Raw genomic sequence first — 16,351 nt, 5'->3', positions numbered from 1 at the left:
CACACAGTCCAACTGCATGGCTGGGAAGTTGGCAAAATAACATTGCTTTAAATAACTGACAGTGCTTATGCTCATTACAATAACAGATCATTAGTGGAACAATGGACTATTGTGTGATGGATGTTTTGGTTGCAAACCTTTTGAGTTACTATAAATCAGAATATCATCACAGACACAATAAAAAACACACTAATTCCAAGTGATCTTCAACCTGTGCTTTATGCTGTTGTCCATAAGTTGTTATAATGGTATAATCATTGGATCAACAGTGCAAAACAAATTTGGCTCTTTTTTAAATTAAATTAGTAAACTTTTACATACAGAAATGATCTTAGGAAATAATCTTTCATTCATATTCATTTGAACTTGTATCACACAAATTCCACACGGCTTTCAGACAGTAAAAGTTCCGATTTAATGACTGTGCTGTTGCTGCCTGTCAGCGATGTTTAACTGCTTTCATCAAGGCTGTATATTATCAGTGTCTTGTTTTCTTTTCTCTGTAGCAACTCTGTCCCAGCGTGCCAAGGAAGAATGTCTTTTTACTCGTCTATATGTTTAACCATTTAGATGTGTAATTACATGCAATGTTGGGTGCCGTTAGCCAGAGGCCAGATTTACTCCAGTTCTCTTGAACAAAAAAATTGCTCATGACTGAGAGTCAAAAATAATTACAGGCCAAGCAGAACAAGCGTTTATGTCAAACAATAAAGGCGGTTGCCATGTAAACCACTTTACTGTACATTTATCATATGCATATATCGTATAGACAACAAAAGCTTGACACGAACAAGTAGTTTCACTTTAATAATCTCTTGCTAGCGCCTCCTGTGTCATTTCCATACCCACAAATATTGGCATCTTATTTATTTATAAGATGTTCTCGCTGTAGCACTGTGATCTTTTCAGTATAGCTAATTTCATGTATTTATTTGTAATTCTTTGTTTGTGATTCAGGAGAGTTGTTTAGCTCAGAGATTAGCTAACCCTGTGCATTCTGGTTAGCTCATAAGATGCCTAGCAACTCTGGTAAAACTTTGGGCTGATGGAGCATGCGCATTAGCTCAGACTCATTGCTAGTGAATAGCTAATATCAAAACAGCTGAGCCAACAGACTTCCTATTTGCTTCTTGCACATATAAATGGAATTACAGTTTATAATCATACAGTTCTTTTGGAGTTTTAGATATCAGGCTTTTAGCCAAAGGTTTCTGAACATACAAACCTTCAGAAACATGGATTTTATGCTACTAATGTTAGACATTGAAGGCTAATGACATGCTAAGACCACTTTAAACATAACATGAGTTCCCAAGTGTAAGATTCAGGCTGAACAATGACTGGGAAAGCGTAACTTAGTTTATAAAGACCATAGAGCATAAATAGACGATCAGAAAAAGAAAAGAGAGGCAGGACTACACATACTGTACAGACGGAGGTAATGAGACACGGGTGAGGGCAGGTGGAAACAATCTGATCCTAGAAGGGAAAGGAACAAAAGAAAACAAACAAACAACCATTTCAAGTAAAACAGGAAGCAACCAAAGCGAAGTTAACTAACATCAGAGATCAGTTTTGATCTCTAGTAACTAAAATATCTGACTGTTTTGAAGTAGCAGAGTATGTACAACAATTTAAGTACATCACTTTAAATTAAGTTTAGCCCAAGTAGTAAAAATATTTGAAAATGTGCTTAAACAGGTGGTTAAACAGATCTGCTAATATTCTGGAAGAGCTGCACTCATCAACCTAGTGCCCATACTTTATTTACAAGTATTAGTCCATGTGCCATCTGTCTTTTCTGACATCTGGGCTGCAGCTGGAGCTGGGAGCGTTTCCTCTGTCATTACTATTACAGTCTGCAAGGAAGTCTTCGGTGTCTGTAGACTCTTTAGCTCAGCACTTTCATTTTTTAACTGCATGTACAAAAAACAAAAACAAATGTGTACCAATCTCACGTGTTTCCATCAAAGGTATCAGTGTTCTTTTTTCTCTTAAACGCATGCTTCATCTCATAGACTAGTAAATGTAGCCAGTCAGACTCAGTGTGTGCAACAGTAGAAAAAAAGGCAGTCATCTCATATCATTGGATCTTGATGTGTATTCAGCACATGTAAACAAACAGAATTACATCACATACTGATTTTTAAAGCGATCCAAGAGTGTGGAGAGATACTGATGAGCTGATTTGGTATTATGTCTTGTCTATTGTGTTTTTAAAGCATACCAACATATCACAATCTTACAGCTGCTCACATTTAATTTTCTATCCATATTTTAAATCACGACTCCTCGTTTTACATTTTCTGATCAAAACGTCACCTTAGGCGCAGTCACAGTAAATGATGAGTGAACGGGTGGCTCGATGCTTGAATTAATTGTTAAAGCTAAACAAATTTGTTTCTTCATCCATTTTCCCCCAATGAGTCAGGCAAGAATTCATTTTTTAACCTTTTTCACATGAGGGTAAGACGCGTTCTACCAAGCCCCACCCCCTGCTCCTCCTTCCACACCAACATATTCCTGTCAACTTTCCCAGACAGCCTTGTTAACTTGTCTACCGCACTCTGAACTTCTGCCAGTACGGAAATAATAAACACATTATTTCTTCGAGTCCACTTAACATCAGCCATCACTTGCTTCACACTGATTTTTCTGTGGTTGACTTTAGTAATTCTCATTAAGTAAATTACACTTTCCAAGGTTGACACTTCTTACTTAACCTGTTGCAAAATTCCAGCAGGACTTATCAGGGTCAGGGTCAGAAAACAAAAAACCAGAAAATAACACAGAGTTGCTGAATAACTTTAGGTCTTTCAAATTTGTATAGCAAAGTGTTAAGTCTGAGTGATAATGGCTGAGAACAGCTTAAAGTGGACATTTGAGTACTGTTTTCTTTTTAATTAACACACCAAGACACAAGGCATGATTTCAACTGATGTGTTACAGACACTTTCCCATGCATCCAGGAACTCTTTGACTTCCCTACAGTTTTTACAACTGTTTGTGTTAACTTTAACAACAGTAATGATTTAACACTCTGCCTCAAACTGGATGCCATTTGTGCTTTTATATTCAAATTTGAAAATGAAAAAGCGATTTGTTGCTTGCCTAAATCTGACACCAAAAAAACAGTTTTATTTTATTTTATTTTTCTCAAGTCAAATGAAGACAAGTTCCACTGACTAAATTATACAGTTTAAGAACTACTGTGTGGGAATTAGTGGCATCTAGTGGTGAGGCTGCATAATTACAACAAAAAGAAAACCGCTTCCTCACAGGTCCTGGTGAGGCGCGCTCAGTTCAGTGTAAATTATAAAAGATGTGTACAGAGCCGGTGTTGGGTTTGTCCATCCTGGCCTGCTGTGGAAACGGGATAAAGGGAGCTAACAAAATTTAACAGAAGCTCAGCAGTATATAGTTATGGTTGATTGATTCAAAATAACTACAAATACTATATTTAGTTTCGTTCTGTGTCTGTGAATAGAGCTCATTAAATCAGACACACCGGTCCTTTAAATTGAGCCTCATGTTTCTGTACCTATGACAGATGAGGCTGCAGATGTTTTCCATTCTCAAAAAGAACATCTCTTTAAAAGCTTTAGGCGATTTCCTTAAATGTGTCCCAAACCTTCCCTTTAACTCAAAGAATAAATAATAAAAATGTTATGTTCAAAGGTCAAAGGTTAGAGTCACCATGAGCTCATAGAACAACTGGCAATTCAAAGATGGAAATTATGACACAATTTCACAAACAGGCCTAATAAAATAAAATGATAAAAAGACATTCTAGACCCAAAAGTTTAAAGGTCAGGTTTACTTTGGCATCATTTTGCTCTGGATTGTAAAATAGCAACATTATTTGGTCCCCACCTGAAAGTCTGAGTCTGAAGAGACGTAAAGTATCCCTTGACTAATTGGAGCCGTAAATTGCAGCACACAGTGTAACTCACTGTAAATCTATATTGGAAAAGGTATTTTAGTACTTCTGAAAATGGTTAAGTATCATGCAGTTTTTAGGATCTGTGCATAATGTTGTTGTGTTCTCATGAGCAGCTGCGCATTGATTGCGCATTTAGTCACCCCAGAGAGCTTCAGTGGGTAAATATCGCCACCTTGTGTTGAAGTAGAGGATTCACTCCTGCTGTTCAATACTAACTCAATAGTTTATAAAGTTTAATATTCAAAGTGATCATTGTAAATACTGTTAATATAATTGTACTGTAACTTTTCTTCGTTTTCCCTGTTTACAATGTTTGTTTGTTTGTTCTTGTTTTTTTACAAAGCAAAAGGAGGTGATGAGCACTGCACACAACAAAGAAGTGCATCAGTGTAAGTTTAACAGTAAGATAACACCTTTTGCCATTAATTCACAAATCAGTATCATTTTTCTTACAATTTTTTTTGCAGTTGTCATTTTGGCATATAATTAACACAACATGCGTAATTCACACTCTCTGCTCTGTCAGTTCCTGTCTCCACCTACACCATGTGACTTGTCAGAGGGTGAGGCACTTGTGTACACTTGTTTCACAGGGTTCAACCGCTACGCAGGACTAGGCCAAGGCTTGGACGGAGGGAGAGGCATCTTGTGCCCAGAGCCATGGACTACCAGCAGAAACTGGCTGAAAAACTCACCATCCTCAATGAGAGAGGAAATGGGGTGCTGATACGAATGAACTACATTAAGAAGGTGAGGGGAAAAAGAGGAAGAGTTAAGAGACAAATGGTGTGAACTACAAAGAGGAGAAATAAGGAACTTCTTGTTCATTTTATTTATTTTGGTGTAAATATGAGTTATCAAATGATAAAAATGTATCTAAGAGCAAACACGTAAGCACACACTGATTCAGTGCTTAGCGGTAAATTAGATTTGAAGTTATTGTGAATCATTTTCCTTTCAGTTTCCTGACAACCTTTACAAAGCAGTGATAGGTTCACTGTACAGATCACATCCTTATAGCAACAATAAAAACAATAACAATGTTTGCTAATAGTTTAAGAGCTGAACATGTTTCATTTTTAATGCACGGAAGTAACAAACTTCAAACAGGAGCTATACCAGTACAGATGACATGAAATTTACAAATTCTCAAACTCAGGAGGGTTTTCTGAAGGTGGAGTTTAAACTCTGGTTATGAGATATAGAGATATAAAGATATAAACTATGAGCTGGGGGAACTGTTTTGTGTGTTTACTGGCTTTGCAAGATGGGAAAACTGTCAACTGAGGCTCTAGCTGAATGTATTTTTGAGGAGAGGAAGTGCAAACAGGAAGTTGGTCTGTGCTGTCAGTCAACTCAAATTTCAGTTACTTTGAACATAAAGCTGTAAAACTCCCACAAAAGCAATAAAATTAGTGAACAAATAAAAATATACGATCATTTTAGCCACATGTGTGTCGATAGCGTGAGTCTTGGCAATTGTAAAATGACTGCAGAGACTAATGGATTCACACCGACAACCAACACATTTCGAGAAACGGCATGCAGTTTGCATCCATGTGCATGCTATTCATCAAGGGGAAGTGGATAAACAGCTGAGACTTCAGCAAAGCCCCAACAAATGCATTTTTCCACTTCTGCCCTCACACTTGTGAGCTTTGAGAGAAGCCTTTTGCTCTCAGCTTCTAAACAGCCCTACGGGAACAGTTTTACGTTAATGGTCTTGCTCAAGAGGTTGTTTAAAGGGGTAGTGAAAGCAAAGCCAAGTTACTTTAATTGTTTTCTTGTCATTGGCATTTTCTACCAATCATCTAGCGGCTCTTAAAAATAAAAACAAAAAATAAAAGCTATGAAACTGAAATGTGAAAACATGACATAGAATATATTAACATGTTCCTGTCCTTATTCTCCACACCTCTCATCTAGACATGTGGAGATCCCAAACTGCGGCCCTCCTTCCTGACAGATAAGGCCATGGAATCTGCCATCAAGTATATCAACAAGAAATTCCCCAACATCGACTACAGGGGAAACATTGTAAGTGCAAACCGCTTTTGTTCAAGCTTATTTTTCCCCGAATGTTCGTCTCTATGTTTTTCTTCTTGTTTTGTTGGCTTGTGTTCATAAAGGTTCTGTTTCTTGAAATGAAAATGAAAACATCATTAAATATGCCAGAAAGTGCTTTGCTTGTGTTGTACCAGACAGATTAACGTGCGAAAATGAAAGTTTGAGCTCTCGAGAACATAAAATTGATTTATGAAAACAGCACTTCTGTGTTTTTTTGCAGTGCACTGTAAAGTATTTACCAATTTGCTGATGTTCTTTATGTATTATGTTCATGTATTTCTTGTAATTCATCAATCACTATCAACCACAGAGGAAGTTAAACATCACCTCACATCTAACCACTGATGTCTTCATTATTGTTTAGCAAAATCTGACCAGCATCCAGCGACAGAAATCAGAAGTGCTGTCCAACACAACGAGCTACTACGAATCTTTCCTGGATGTCATTGAATTCAGGGTGAATATAGTTGTTTTTCATCATCTCACATTCATTCACATTTAACATCTCAGTTGTTTTTTGACATTGAGTATGTTATTGAAACATAATATATGATAATTGAAAAAGTGAAAGTTAATCACACTGAAAATTACTTGTGTATCATTTCTTATGTAGAACTGTGAAGACATCTTGAGCCGCTGCTCATTTCTTTATATTTTGCTTTTAAAGAACCCGACTTTCTTTAAATTTTTTTAAATTGTCTTGAGCAATAGTTCTGCAGGCTTTCTGGAGGTTATTCAGTCTCTATCATGGTTGTGTTGTGTGGCAGGCAGGATGTAGGACACAGAGACAGAATAATTAACAAAAAGGCATCAGCTATATTGCTGGAAAATACACACTAACGCTAGGTACATGATCACTGAAAAAGAAACAAACAAAAGATTAACTTGAACTAAGAATCATGCACTTAACTACAAATGACTAGACAAGACTTGACATCATATGATGTGGCCAGGGAACCTGGCACTTATGCAGGAACACACAGCAAATGAAGAGGACACGACAACAAACAGGGGAAGACTGAGGACTTAAATACACAGGCAGGATAACGAGAGGATGGGAAACACAGCTGGGACAAATCAGACAAAAATAAGACAAAGGGGAAGCAAAACTGAACACACTAACATAGCATACGCACAGAGACACGGACTTGACACAGAGGCATGAGTGACTGGATATGAAATGTGGAACACAAGGAGGACACGGTGACTGAAACTAGAAGCTGAAAACAAATATAATGTGAACAGAAAACCATCAAGAGAACAAAACCATGACTAACAATAATTGAGGGATAGAAATTAAACACAAAACACTGGGCCACAGACCCAGTGCCGTGACAGTGCCTCTTAAAGTTTTTCTTTGGCTGCTTTTTCACTCATTTTCTGTTCCGTCCAGACGTTGTACCTGATCCCTTTCAGAGGAATGCTTTTGTTTGTTAAGCCACGTAACATTGACCTATGAATCATTCAAGAATAAAAAAGACACATAAATCAAGGGCTGAACAAGCATCTACACATAAACCAACTTTTATCTTGTTGGAAAGAACAGCTTTTTCTTATGTCTTTAGTTGAATCTATAAAAAATACTAAAGATAAGCATAAAATCAAACCAACAAAATGAATCTCAAAGAAAATTAGCCAAAAACCTGGCACATATATGATGAACGGTGTCTGAAAGTCCTCAAGAAACAGGAAAAAAATCCAACAGAGACCTGGATTAGAGTCCGAGACGTGCACCTGGCTCTTCAGTTCATCCATCTACCAAAGTCCCATCAGATATCATGGTGGAATTGAAAATCAGTGAGAGTGATGAACTTAAATCTGGAAGGAGAAGATCAGCAGAGAGGTACAACAGCGAGTGTCCATAGTGATCTATAACACATGGTGGAGGCTCTGTCATAGTTTCAGCAGTGCTGTTGGGGATCTTGTGATTTCAGGCCACCATGGAAAGTCTCTGATTGACAACAGATTAATTTTTCAGCTTAGCAAACACACTGTGACCTGAACAGAAAAATATACAGTGGAACATTATCAGTCATGGACTGTCCTCCCCAGAGCCAGGACCTCAACATTACTGAGGCAGCGTGGGATCATCGGGAATGGAACAAAGGGCATCCAGAATCCTAAGAGGACATTTGTGATGTCCTTTGAGAAGCCTGACCTATTCCTGAAGACGACTTAACCTCCTAGGACCTGGCGTCCACATATGTGGACATCACATTTTGGGTTATTTAGACCAAAATACTGAATTTTGCTCTAGAAGGGCCTGATAGCCACTTACGAGGACATTATACTGCTACTGTTCTATCAAAATTTTAAACGAATATCCTCATATTTGGCTCTTTTTTTTCTTAAAAACAAAAATAAGGTTAAAAAAAAAAATCTGGTAATTCTTTGTTTTTACATTCATCGGGCCCCAAAATGACCAAATATCAAAGAAAAATTAAAAATACATGCCATGGAAGAGTTCGGGTCTTAGGAGGTTAAAGAAATTACAAGACAGTCTGAGAGATTTTAGCCTGTGTTGAAGAATAAAGGCGATCATACTGAATATTGACTTACAAGCTCTTTATATTTGTACAAACTCAGTTTTGGCCTTATTTGTGGTATTTCTATGTGTTCTTGCATACGGTTATAAATCGTTGAACCCATTTCCTGGTTTCATAGCAAAATATAGGATATAGAAGAAATGAGTGGTGGCTCAAGACTTTCACTCTACTGCATAAGAAAAGACAAACCTGAAAATAGAGCGCAGTGCCGGCGGTCGTAAACAGAGTGACGTTTGTCTCGTTGTTCGCTCTGCACATTCACTATTTCAGACCTTTTGTTATTAGAATACATTTACATATAGAGTGGTTTATTGTGACCTAAGAAAGCAATTGATTATATTGCATACACCGAGGGCAGTTAGCTCATTGTGGTTTTAACACCTTTCTCAAAATATTCATTTTCTCTGTGTGGAGGTTGCAGCAAGGCCAAGACATTCATGGTATTTGTAAGACTTCAATCATGAAGATACAAATTATTCATGATTATAAAGTTTTCTTTAAAAATGGACCAAAGGCAAATTTTCTTATTATGCAGGTCTGTCATTTGTAATCCAATCCTCCTTTTTCCATTCAGGACCATGTTTATGAGTTGCTGAACACCATAGACGCCTGTCAGTGTTTCTTTGATATAGTAAGTATTTACTCTGTGGGTAGTGTTTCGGTGAAAACATTAAAGTTGTTACCTGTTCGCTCTGGTCACCAGTCACTCTGATACTGCTGCTGTGTTTCTCATTCCTGCAGCCTGATTACACATTGCACATTATGTTGCTTTTTCTTCTCACGCCCGAGCTTCATCTTCTTCTGCTATTGCCACATTTAAAATTGCACCTGTTCTTTATATTTCACACCAAACCCATCCAAAATAATCTTTTTGCCTTTAATATGTGATATCTGAAATGGAACGTAGAGCAAATGATGACACTAAAATTGTGATTTCAGACAACCAACTTTGACTTCACCAAAAACTACTTGGATCTGATCATCACGTACACCTCCGTTATCATCACGCTCTCTCGCATCGATGACAAGAAGGCCCTGGTGGGAATGTTCAACTGTGCCCACGAGATGACGAATGGAAGCAGGTGGGGAAAAGATGGACGCCTCAGCAAACGTTGTGCAGCTTTTTAAAGTGGCTGCAAACAATTTCAAGCGCTAAACGCTTCATCTACAAATACTCCAATTTTTCTAATCATTATAATACATTTGAACTTTAAGCATTAGTTACTACTTACTTTAAAAGCCGCACTTTGTTTGGCTAATGCAAGGCCATTTGCAGTAACCACAGTCTGAATTATTTCAGCAACTCCAAAGTAAGTCGCATAAAATATTACAAATCTAAATCAGATGTTTTTATTCTCATTAAAACCTTGTAAGTTGGATTAAAATAGTACTGTGCTGCACTGGTATTGCAGCTTTGCTGCTCTTGTCATGCCTCCACTGAATGTGACCCCTACAGTGACCCCTCCTACCCTCGGCTTGGCCAGATGTTTCTGGAGTATGATCATCCCTGGAAGAAGCTCACGGAGGAGTTTGGCCCTCATACAAAGGTAAATTCAAAAATGTGTCATTAGCTGTCCAAGTACAAAGGTAAACTTTAAATACAGTAAAATATGCAAAATGCTAGGTCTTTTATATAAAAGGTGTTTTTCTTTTTCCCTGCACCTGAACAACCCAAGTGCTTTTATGCCGTCACCACTCTATGAAACAAAAACGTTTTATTATAGTTTGCCTTTTTCTCCACTATTTTGTTTTTCAATGATGAACCATTAAAAGGGTTTACTCATGGGTTATCTTGAAATATGCCCGTGTGCGTGCAACAAAACAAATTACCATTTATCAGGTTTTTAAAGCATTGCCTTCTCTCAGAATTTCGTCCTTTTGGCTTTTAAAATGTTCTCATATCCATCCGTCTTCCTCACTCGGTGTCCTTTGCACCTCTATCTCTCTGTCAGGCTGTGACAACAGCATTGCTTTCGCTGAAGATGGTCTACCCACGGAGGAACCTGCCAGCAGAGCAGTGGCGAAGCGCCCAGCTCCTCAGCCTGCTCAGTGCTCCAGCTGCCATGCTGGACTCAGCCTGTTGTGACACTGTGAGTCTCATTTCCTCTCATACCCTCAACTCCTGTTTTGAAATAGTGAGACGAGGTGTAGAGAAATATGACAATGTTTTACTACCAGCATAAGAGTGAATGCATTTATTCAGGTTATTTATGTGAGTTCTGTTTTTATTCTGCATCTTTAAAACACTTCATTATGAAAACTGTGTGCCTTTAGCTTTTTTCTGCTTATGCCCCGACTTTTGTTATATTGAATATACTTTGTCTTGTATAAAAATCTACACTTTGGAAGGCAGCGAATACTCCTGCAAATGAAAAAGGACCAAAACACAGTATAGAAAAGGGATGTATAACAGCTGAAGTAAAGACTTTATTCATGTTGCCAACAGTAAATGAGTCTGTGGGAGTTAATAAGTTGGTTGTCTTCTACAGATGGCGTGCGAATACCTGTCTATGGAGACAATGGAGCGTTGGATTATTAGTAAGTGTTTCTATCTTTCCAATTTAAATGTATTTGTTACAGAATTTAAGTGGTTTGAGAACCTATTGGATATACCCACATGTAACACACATGAGAAAAATGGGTGCACAGTAATAGTTAAGCCACCCCTCATTTATTTATGATTTTGTGAGGAAAATGGGAAACAGATGCAGTGATTTATAGAAATGTGGAAACATGAATGAAAACACAGCATGTAAGGTATAAATTGAGTATGTACACTTCTAAGGAACCTGGGCTCTCTGTCTTGTCATTTCTTTAAGTAGTCTTCCTTCTCTCATCCCAAATGGTCGCGGCAGATGGCCCCGCCCCTCCCGGAGCCTGTTTTTCCTGGAGGTTTCTTCCTGTTAAAAGGGAGTCTTTCCTTTCCAATGTCGCCATATGGGGGTCATATGGTTGTTGGGTTTTCTCTGTATCTATTATTATAGGGTCTACCTTACGATATATAAAGCGCCTTGAGGCAACTGTGTTGTGATAAACAACACTGTAGAAATAAAGACTAATTTGAGGCTCTTCGAAGGGTTCAAAGCTCTTCTTTGGATGATGCCTGTCTTTTGTTCTGTGTTAAAATGATCCCACACTGCTCCAGTAATGTTGAGGTCCGGGCGCTAATTTAGCAACAGGGAACACCGCAGCCTCTGTTCCCTGTTGCCCTTCATGAGAATGGCTTCTTGTCTTCCACAGACACCAATTCTAATGAAGGTTCAGCAAACAGCTGATGGTTAAACTGAAGCTCTAGATGCGTCTCTGAGGTCCTGTGTCATATCTTTGTTGGCTTTTTTTTGCACCATTTCCTAAGATCGTGACTTTCAGATACTGTTTGTCTGCTGTAGATAGTAGTTTAATCAGGCCTGGTCCTTCTTTTGTAATTCACTTTTCCAGTTTCCTCATTTTTTTTAAGGACATACTGCACACCATCCCGGGACTAGCCAAGCTTTGGACTCATAGCACTAACGAAATGGGAACAAACTGTGTTTGTTCCCTAGGTATTGGGATACAGTGTAAATGTAAATAAAAACATGATTCAGTGATTTGCAAATCTCATAAACCCATTTTTATTCACACGTGGAACACAGAAAACATATCAAATGTTCCAACTGAAAAAAATAGTTAATTTTGAATAGGGTCATTTTTCCCCACTGTGCAGCACCACTCTTCTTTTAACAACAGTAAACATCTGGAGCTGAGGAGAGCAGCTGCTGAACTTTAGGGAGAGGAATGTTGTCCTGTTCTTATCTGATATTGGATTCCAGCTGCTCCACAGTCCTGGGTCTTTTTTTGTTGTATTTCTCGGTTGGTGAAACGTCTGGAGACAGGCTAGTTCAGCACTTGGACTCTTCTACAGCATGAAGCCATGCTGCTGTATTAGATGCAGTATGCGGTTGTCATGATTCGGCTGTGTGCAGGCAGGAATTGGACCCAAACGCAAACTCAAGGGAAACAGGACTGAACTCAAAATGCCAGCTTTTATTGCTGAACAGAAAACTTTACCAAACCTAAACTGGGAAGATTCTAAGAAAACACACACAGGGAGCCGCAGAGAGAAACACACAGCAGCAAGGAGGATGCAACGCTGAACGCAGGAAGACAGAGGACTTAAATACACACAAGAAGTTATCAGGACAAGTGGCAACACATGGGGAAACAGCTGACACACATGAACATAACGACATCACAGGGGAAATGTAAAACTAAACACAGGAACACAGGACCTCTTTCAAAATAAAACAGGAAACATAATGAAACACAGACGACATGAACTTAACAAAAGACATGAAACACATGAAGGGCAAGAAAGACTTAACACTAGGGTTGCCAACTCCTTGAAAAATAAATAGGGGACACCTCGTGGCCAGGGTTGGGCGACCCGATTGTCTTCACCTTTGCCAGTGTGGGGAATTTTTTAGCTCTTTTTCTTGTGTGTGAAATTATTTTTTTAACCATTTGACAAAGTGCGTCCCTTTTCAGCTCAATATTTTTGTTACTAAATACGGAACGATTCCATTTTTCAAGGGACGGTTGGCAACCGTACTTAACACAGGGGTTGAAAACACAAAGGGAATGTAATAAACAAATGAACTTCACCAACTTAATGAGCTTAAACAAACATCAACTTCCAAATAAACTAAAACGACAGACCCAGGAACATGACAGCGGTTTAACATTGTCGCACTGAAATAAAATCTTCCCTGAAAAAGTCATTATCTGGATGGGAGCATATGTTGTTCTGCATTGTTGGTGCCTTTCTAGATGTGCAAAATGCCAATTTCACAGACACTCATAACACTCATAACCATCAGAAGTGCAGACTTTTGAACTGACCTTGACATCAAGATGGTTTCTCTTCTCTTTAGTCCAGAGGATGTGATGTCCATGTTTTCCAGAAAGAATTTCAGATTTTGATTCCTCTAACCCAAAGCTTTCCACTTTACCTCAGCCCATTTTAACGACTTCTGGCCCAGAGAAGAGGGCAGATGGGGGTATCCATCTATCCATCTGACAGAGGCTTAACCTGCATTTGTGTGAACTGTGTCCACAGACAGTGATTTCTGGAAGTGTTCACGAATCATGCTTGTTTTTAATGAAGAGCCACCTGAGAGCCCAAACATCACGAGCACCTTATTTTAAATTTTGGCCGTGGTTTTGCACACAGAGATTTCTCCAGAGTCTTGGAACCTTTTGATGTTTTTATGTAATGTTTGTGAAAGTTTTGAAATTTTACATTAAGGAATATTATCCTGAAATTGCGCCACAGTTTGTGGATGCACTTTTTTGTATACTGGCGAATCTCTGTCTATCATCAACTCAGTTATGTTACAGAGTGTGGGAAATTTACCTTATTAGTTGTAAAATGCTCCTTCAGCTGTAGCTTTAGCATCAGTTATTTCTTCTATGATTTTCTTACCCACATTCCAGCTTTTCCAAGATGTGTTCTTGCCGTTAAATTCATACTTGCTATCTTAAAAAGATACATTTTCTCAGCTTAAATATCAGATACTTTTGGGAATTCAAGTTGTGAAAAGAAAGAAAAGAAAGAAATATGTAACATAGTAACTAGCAGTATTCCTTCAGTTGTGTAGACTGTTTGATGACAGTTGCTAACTGTCCTTCCTGTAGTTGGCTTCCTGCTGTGCCACAGCAGCCTGAATTCAAACCAAGCCTCCCAGGAGCTGTGGAAGATGGGCCTGCGAAGCGGCATCTACCTGACCCTCACCAGAGATGAAGTCCTCAACATACACAAAGTGTCAGAGGACCTCTTCGACAACATTAAAGGGTATGCAGCCGATGCTGCTATAGTGTACTCTGCATTGGGGACTGTGAGAAAAAGCCCCTAATTAAGAAATCAGATCATGGGTATGAGATAATGCTATTCTGAGATTTCAAGCTGTCAAAGCTGACAACCAGAGCAGATTGGCTCCTTAACAGACTCACTCTGTAATTGAAATTAGGAATAGAGGGATAAAAGGTCAACAAGAAATGATAAGAAACAGATCTTTCTGTGATTGTGGTGTGATTTACAGTATAATGTTTAGAGTATCCTCTTGATTTATAGTGCAGTATCTTTTCATATATTAATTTCCAATAAAAACTGAGACTGAGGTTAACATGAAGCTAATAAAGAAAATGAAGACACTTTGTTATTATCGCAGCAATATTTGATCTTATTAACATTTTTTTTCTTTTTCATCAGATACAACAAACGAATTGCAGACATCAAGGAATGCCGTGAGCATGTTTTAGTCAATGGGTAAGCCTGGCAGGAGACGGCATGTTTTTATTTCATATGTTTTATCTGTGACATGAGCTATAACACCAGTAACCTTGTGTATTTTTATCTGGATAGCGGGGCCATGCACAGAGAGAGGCGGCACTTCCTCAGAGGGGCATTGAAGGAATTATGTAAAGTTCTGGAGGATGAGCCTGGACTTCTGGGACCTAAGGTAGACCAGTAACGTCGTTATTGCAAGATCTTTCACAAAGACACATTCACATTGTGATAACTGGCCGTAGACATCACACATCCAGAAGTCTCACATTTCATGGTAATTTAACTGCTACCAAACCAAATCTGAAACTTTTTCCTAACATTCATTTTTCTTCTGTGTTCTGTGTGCCAATCAAATCCCCAAGGCGCTGTTTGTCTTCATGGCTCTTTCATTTTCCCGTGACGAGATCCTTTGGCTCGTCAGACACTCTGAGAATATGCCAAAGTTAAAGGTTCCCGAGGACTACATTGACAAGTAAGTGCAGAGAAAGTAAAGCGTGGCTATGGGCTGCTGTAGCTGCTAGTGATGCTGACGCTGGGCAGAGATCAGCAGCAGTGAAATAAATGAGGCATGCCACTCACAAAAAAACCCTTTTTTGATTTGATACTGTATATCTGATCATGGCTTCAACTTTCAAATGACAGTTTTTTTTTACATTTTCCAGTCAGCTGGCTGAGTTGCTGTACTACATGGAGAAATTAAGAGGTCTAATGAGAAAGTACAACAACGTAGTTCAGCGTTACCATGTGCAGTACCTGGCACAGTTTGATGCCTTAGTTCTCAACGACACCATACAGGTACCTGAACGTAGGAGTATGTGTGTGAATATACAGCAGTAGTTTAAAGCACACAGTGTTTTTTTTATTAGAGTATTTTCTTTTTTCCATCGTAGAACATGTACGTGTGTCCAGAGGAGGAGTCAGTCCTAATGAGCTCGTTTGTTTCAACTCTCTCTGGTCTCTCAGTCAAACAAGGTAATCACAAGCAGTACTGAGCATTTACCTGTGAATAGATAAGGAAACAACCAAATAAAGACACTTATCAGTAACCAGAATTATAATGACCATGACTGGCTTTTCCCCTGCAGTGGACAACAAAGAGGAGTTTGATTTCAGGGCTCTTAGATTGGACTGGCTAAGATTACAGGTAAGCAAGTTTAATGCATAGACTGTGATGTAGAGTTCAGGTAAAATGCATGTTTGCAGCAGAAATCAGCGTCGCATCTTCATCTTTTTTAGGCCTACACAAGTGTGAATAAGGCCCCCCTTCCGCTAAAGGACTATCCCGACTTGGCAAAAGTGATGAACTTGACGCAGTTTCACACGAAGATGGTGGACGCTGTAGAAGAAATGCTGTATGAGACATCTGAGCTGTCCATCTTCTGGTCAGTCTTCTCTTCTCTTCTCTTCTCTTCTCTTCTCTTCTCTTCTCTTCTCTTCTCTTCTCTTCTCTTCTCTTCTCTTCTCTTCTCT

The 16,351-nt window shown here is 38.7% G+C and overlaps 1 protein-coding gene across 1 annotated transcript in view; it reads left to right on the top strand.

The window, feature by feature from the left end:
• The first annotated feature begins 4,507 nt into the window (after positions 1–4,507).
• The window catches only part of nckap1l (NCK associated protein 1 like), a 21,113-nt gene continuing 9,269 nt past the window's right edge, over positions 4,508–16,351 (top strand). The window contains exons 1-16 of the mRNA XM_005944333.3: positions 4,508–4,693; positions 5,870–5,980; positions 6,375–6,467; positions 9,131–9,187; positions 9,496–9,638; positions 10,013–10,103; positions 10,509–10,646; positions 11,046–11,094; positions 14,230–14,386; positions 14,804–14,860; positions 14,957–15,053; positions 15,244–15,353; positions 15,544–15,676; positions 15,772–15,853; positions 15,967–16,025; positions 16,118–16,263. Coding sequence (XP_005944395.1) covers positions 4,604–4,693; positions 5,870–5,980; positions 6,375–6,467; positions 9,131–9,187; positions 9,496–9,638; positions 10,013–10,103; positions 10,509–10,646; positions 11,046–11,094; positions 14,230–14,386; positions 14,804–14,860; positions 14,957–15,053; positions 15,244–15,353; positions 15,544–15,676; positions 15,772–15,853; positions 15,967–16,025; positions 16,118–16,263 — 1,613 coding nt within the window. The 5' untranslated portion in view covers positions 4,508–4,603. The remainder of the gene's footprint in view (positions 4,694–5,869; positions 5,981–6,374; positions 6,468–9,130; positions 9,188–9,495; positions 9,639–10,012; positions 10,104–10,508; positions 10,647–11,045; positions 11,095–14,229; positions 14,387–14,803; positions 14,861–14,956; positions 15,054–15,243; positions 15,354–15,543; positions 15,677–15,771; positions 15,854–15,966; positions 16,026–16,117; positions 16,264–16,351) is intronic.

Source organism: Haplochromis burtoni, unplaced genomic scaffold (genome assembly GCF_018398535.1).
Source record: "Haplochromis burtoni strain Fernald_Lab_line unplaced genomic scaffold, NCSU_Asbu1 Contig_403, whole genome shotgun sequence".
Taxonomy (NCBI): domain Eukaryota; kingdom Metazoa; phylum Chordata; class Actinopteri; order Cichliformes; family Cichlidae; genus Haplochromis; species Haplochromis burtoni.
The sequence above is the reverse complement of the archived record's forward strand: the minus strand, read 5'-3'. Positions and strand labels throughout refer to the sequence as shown.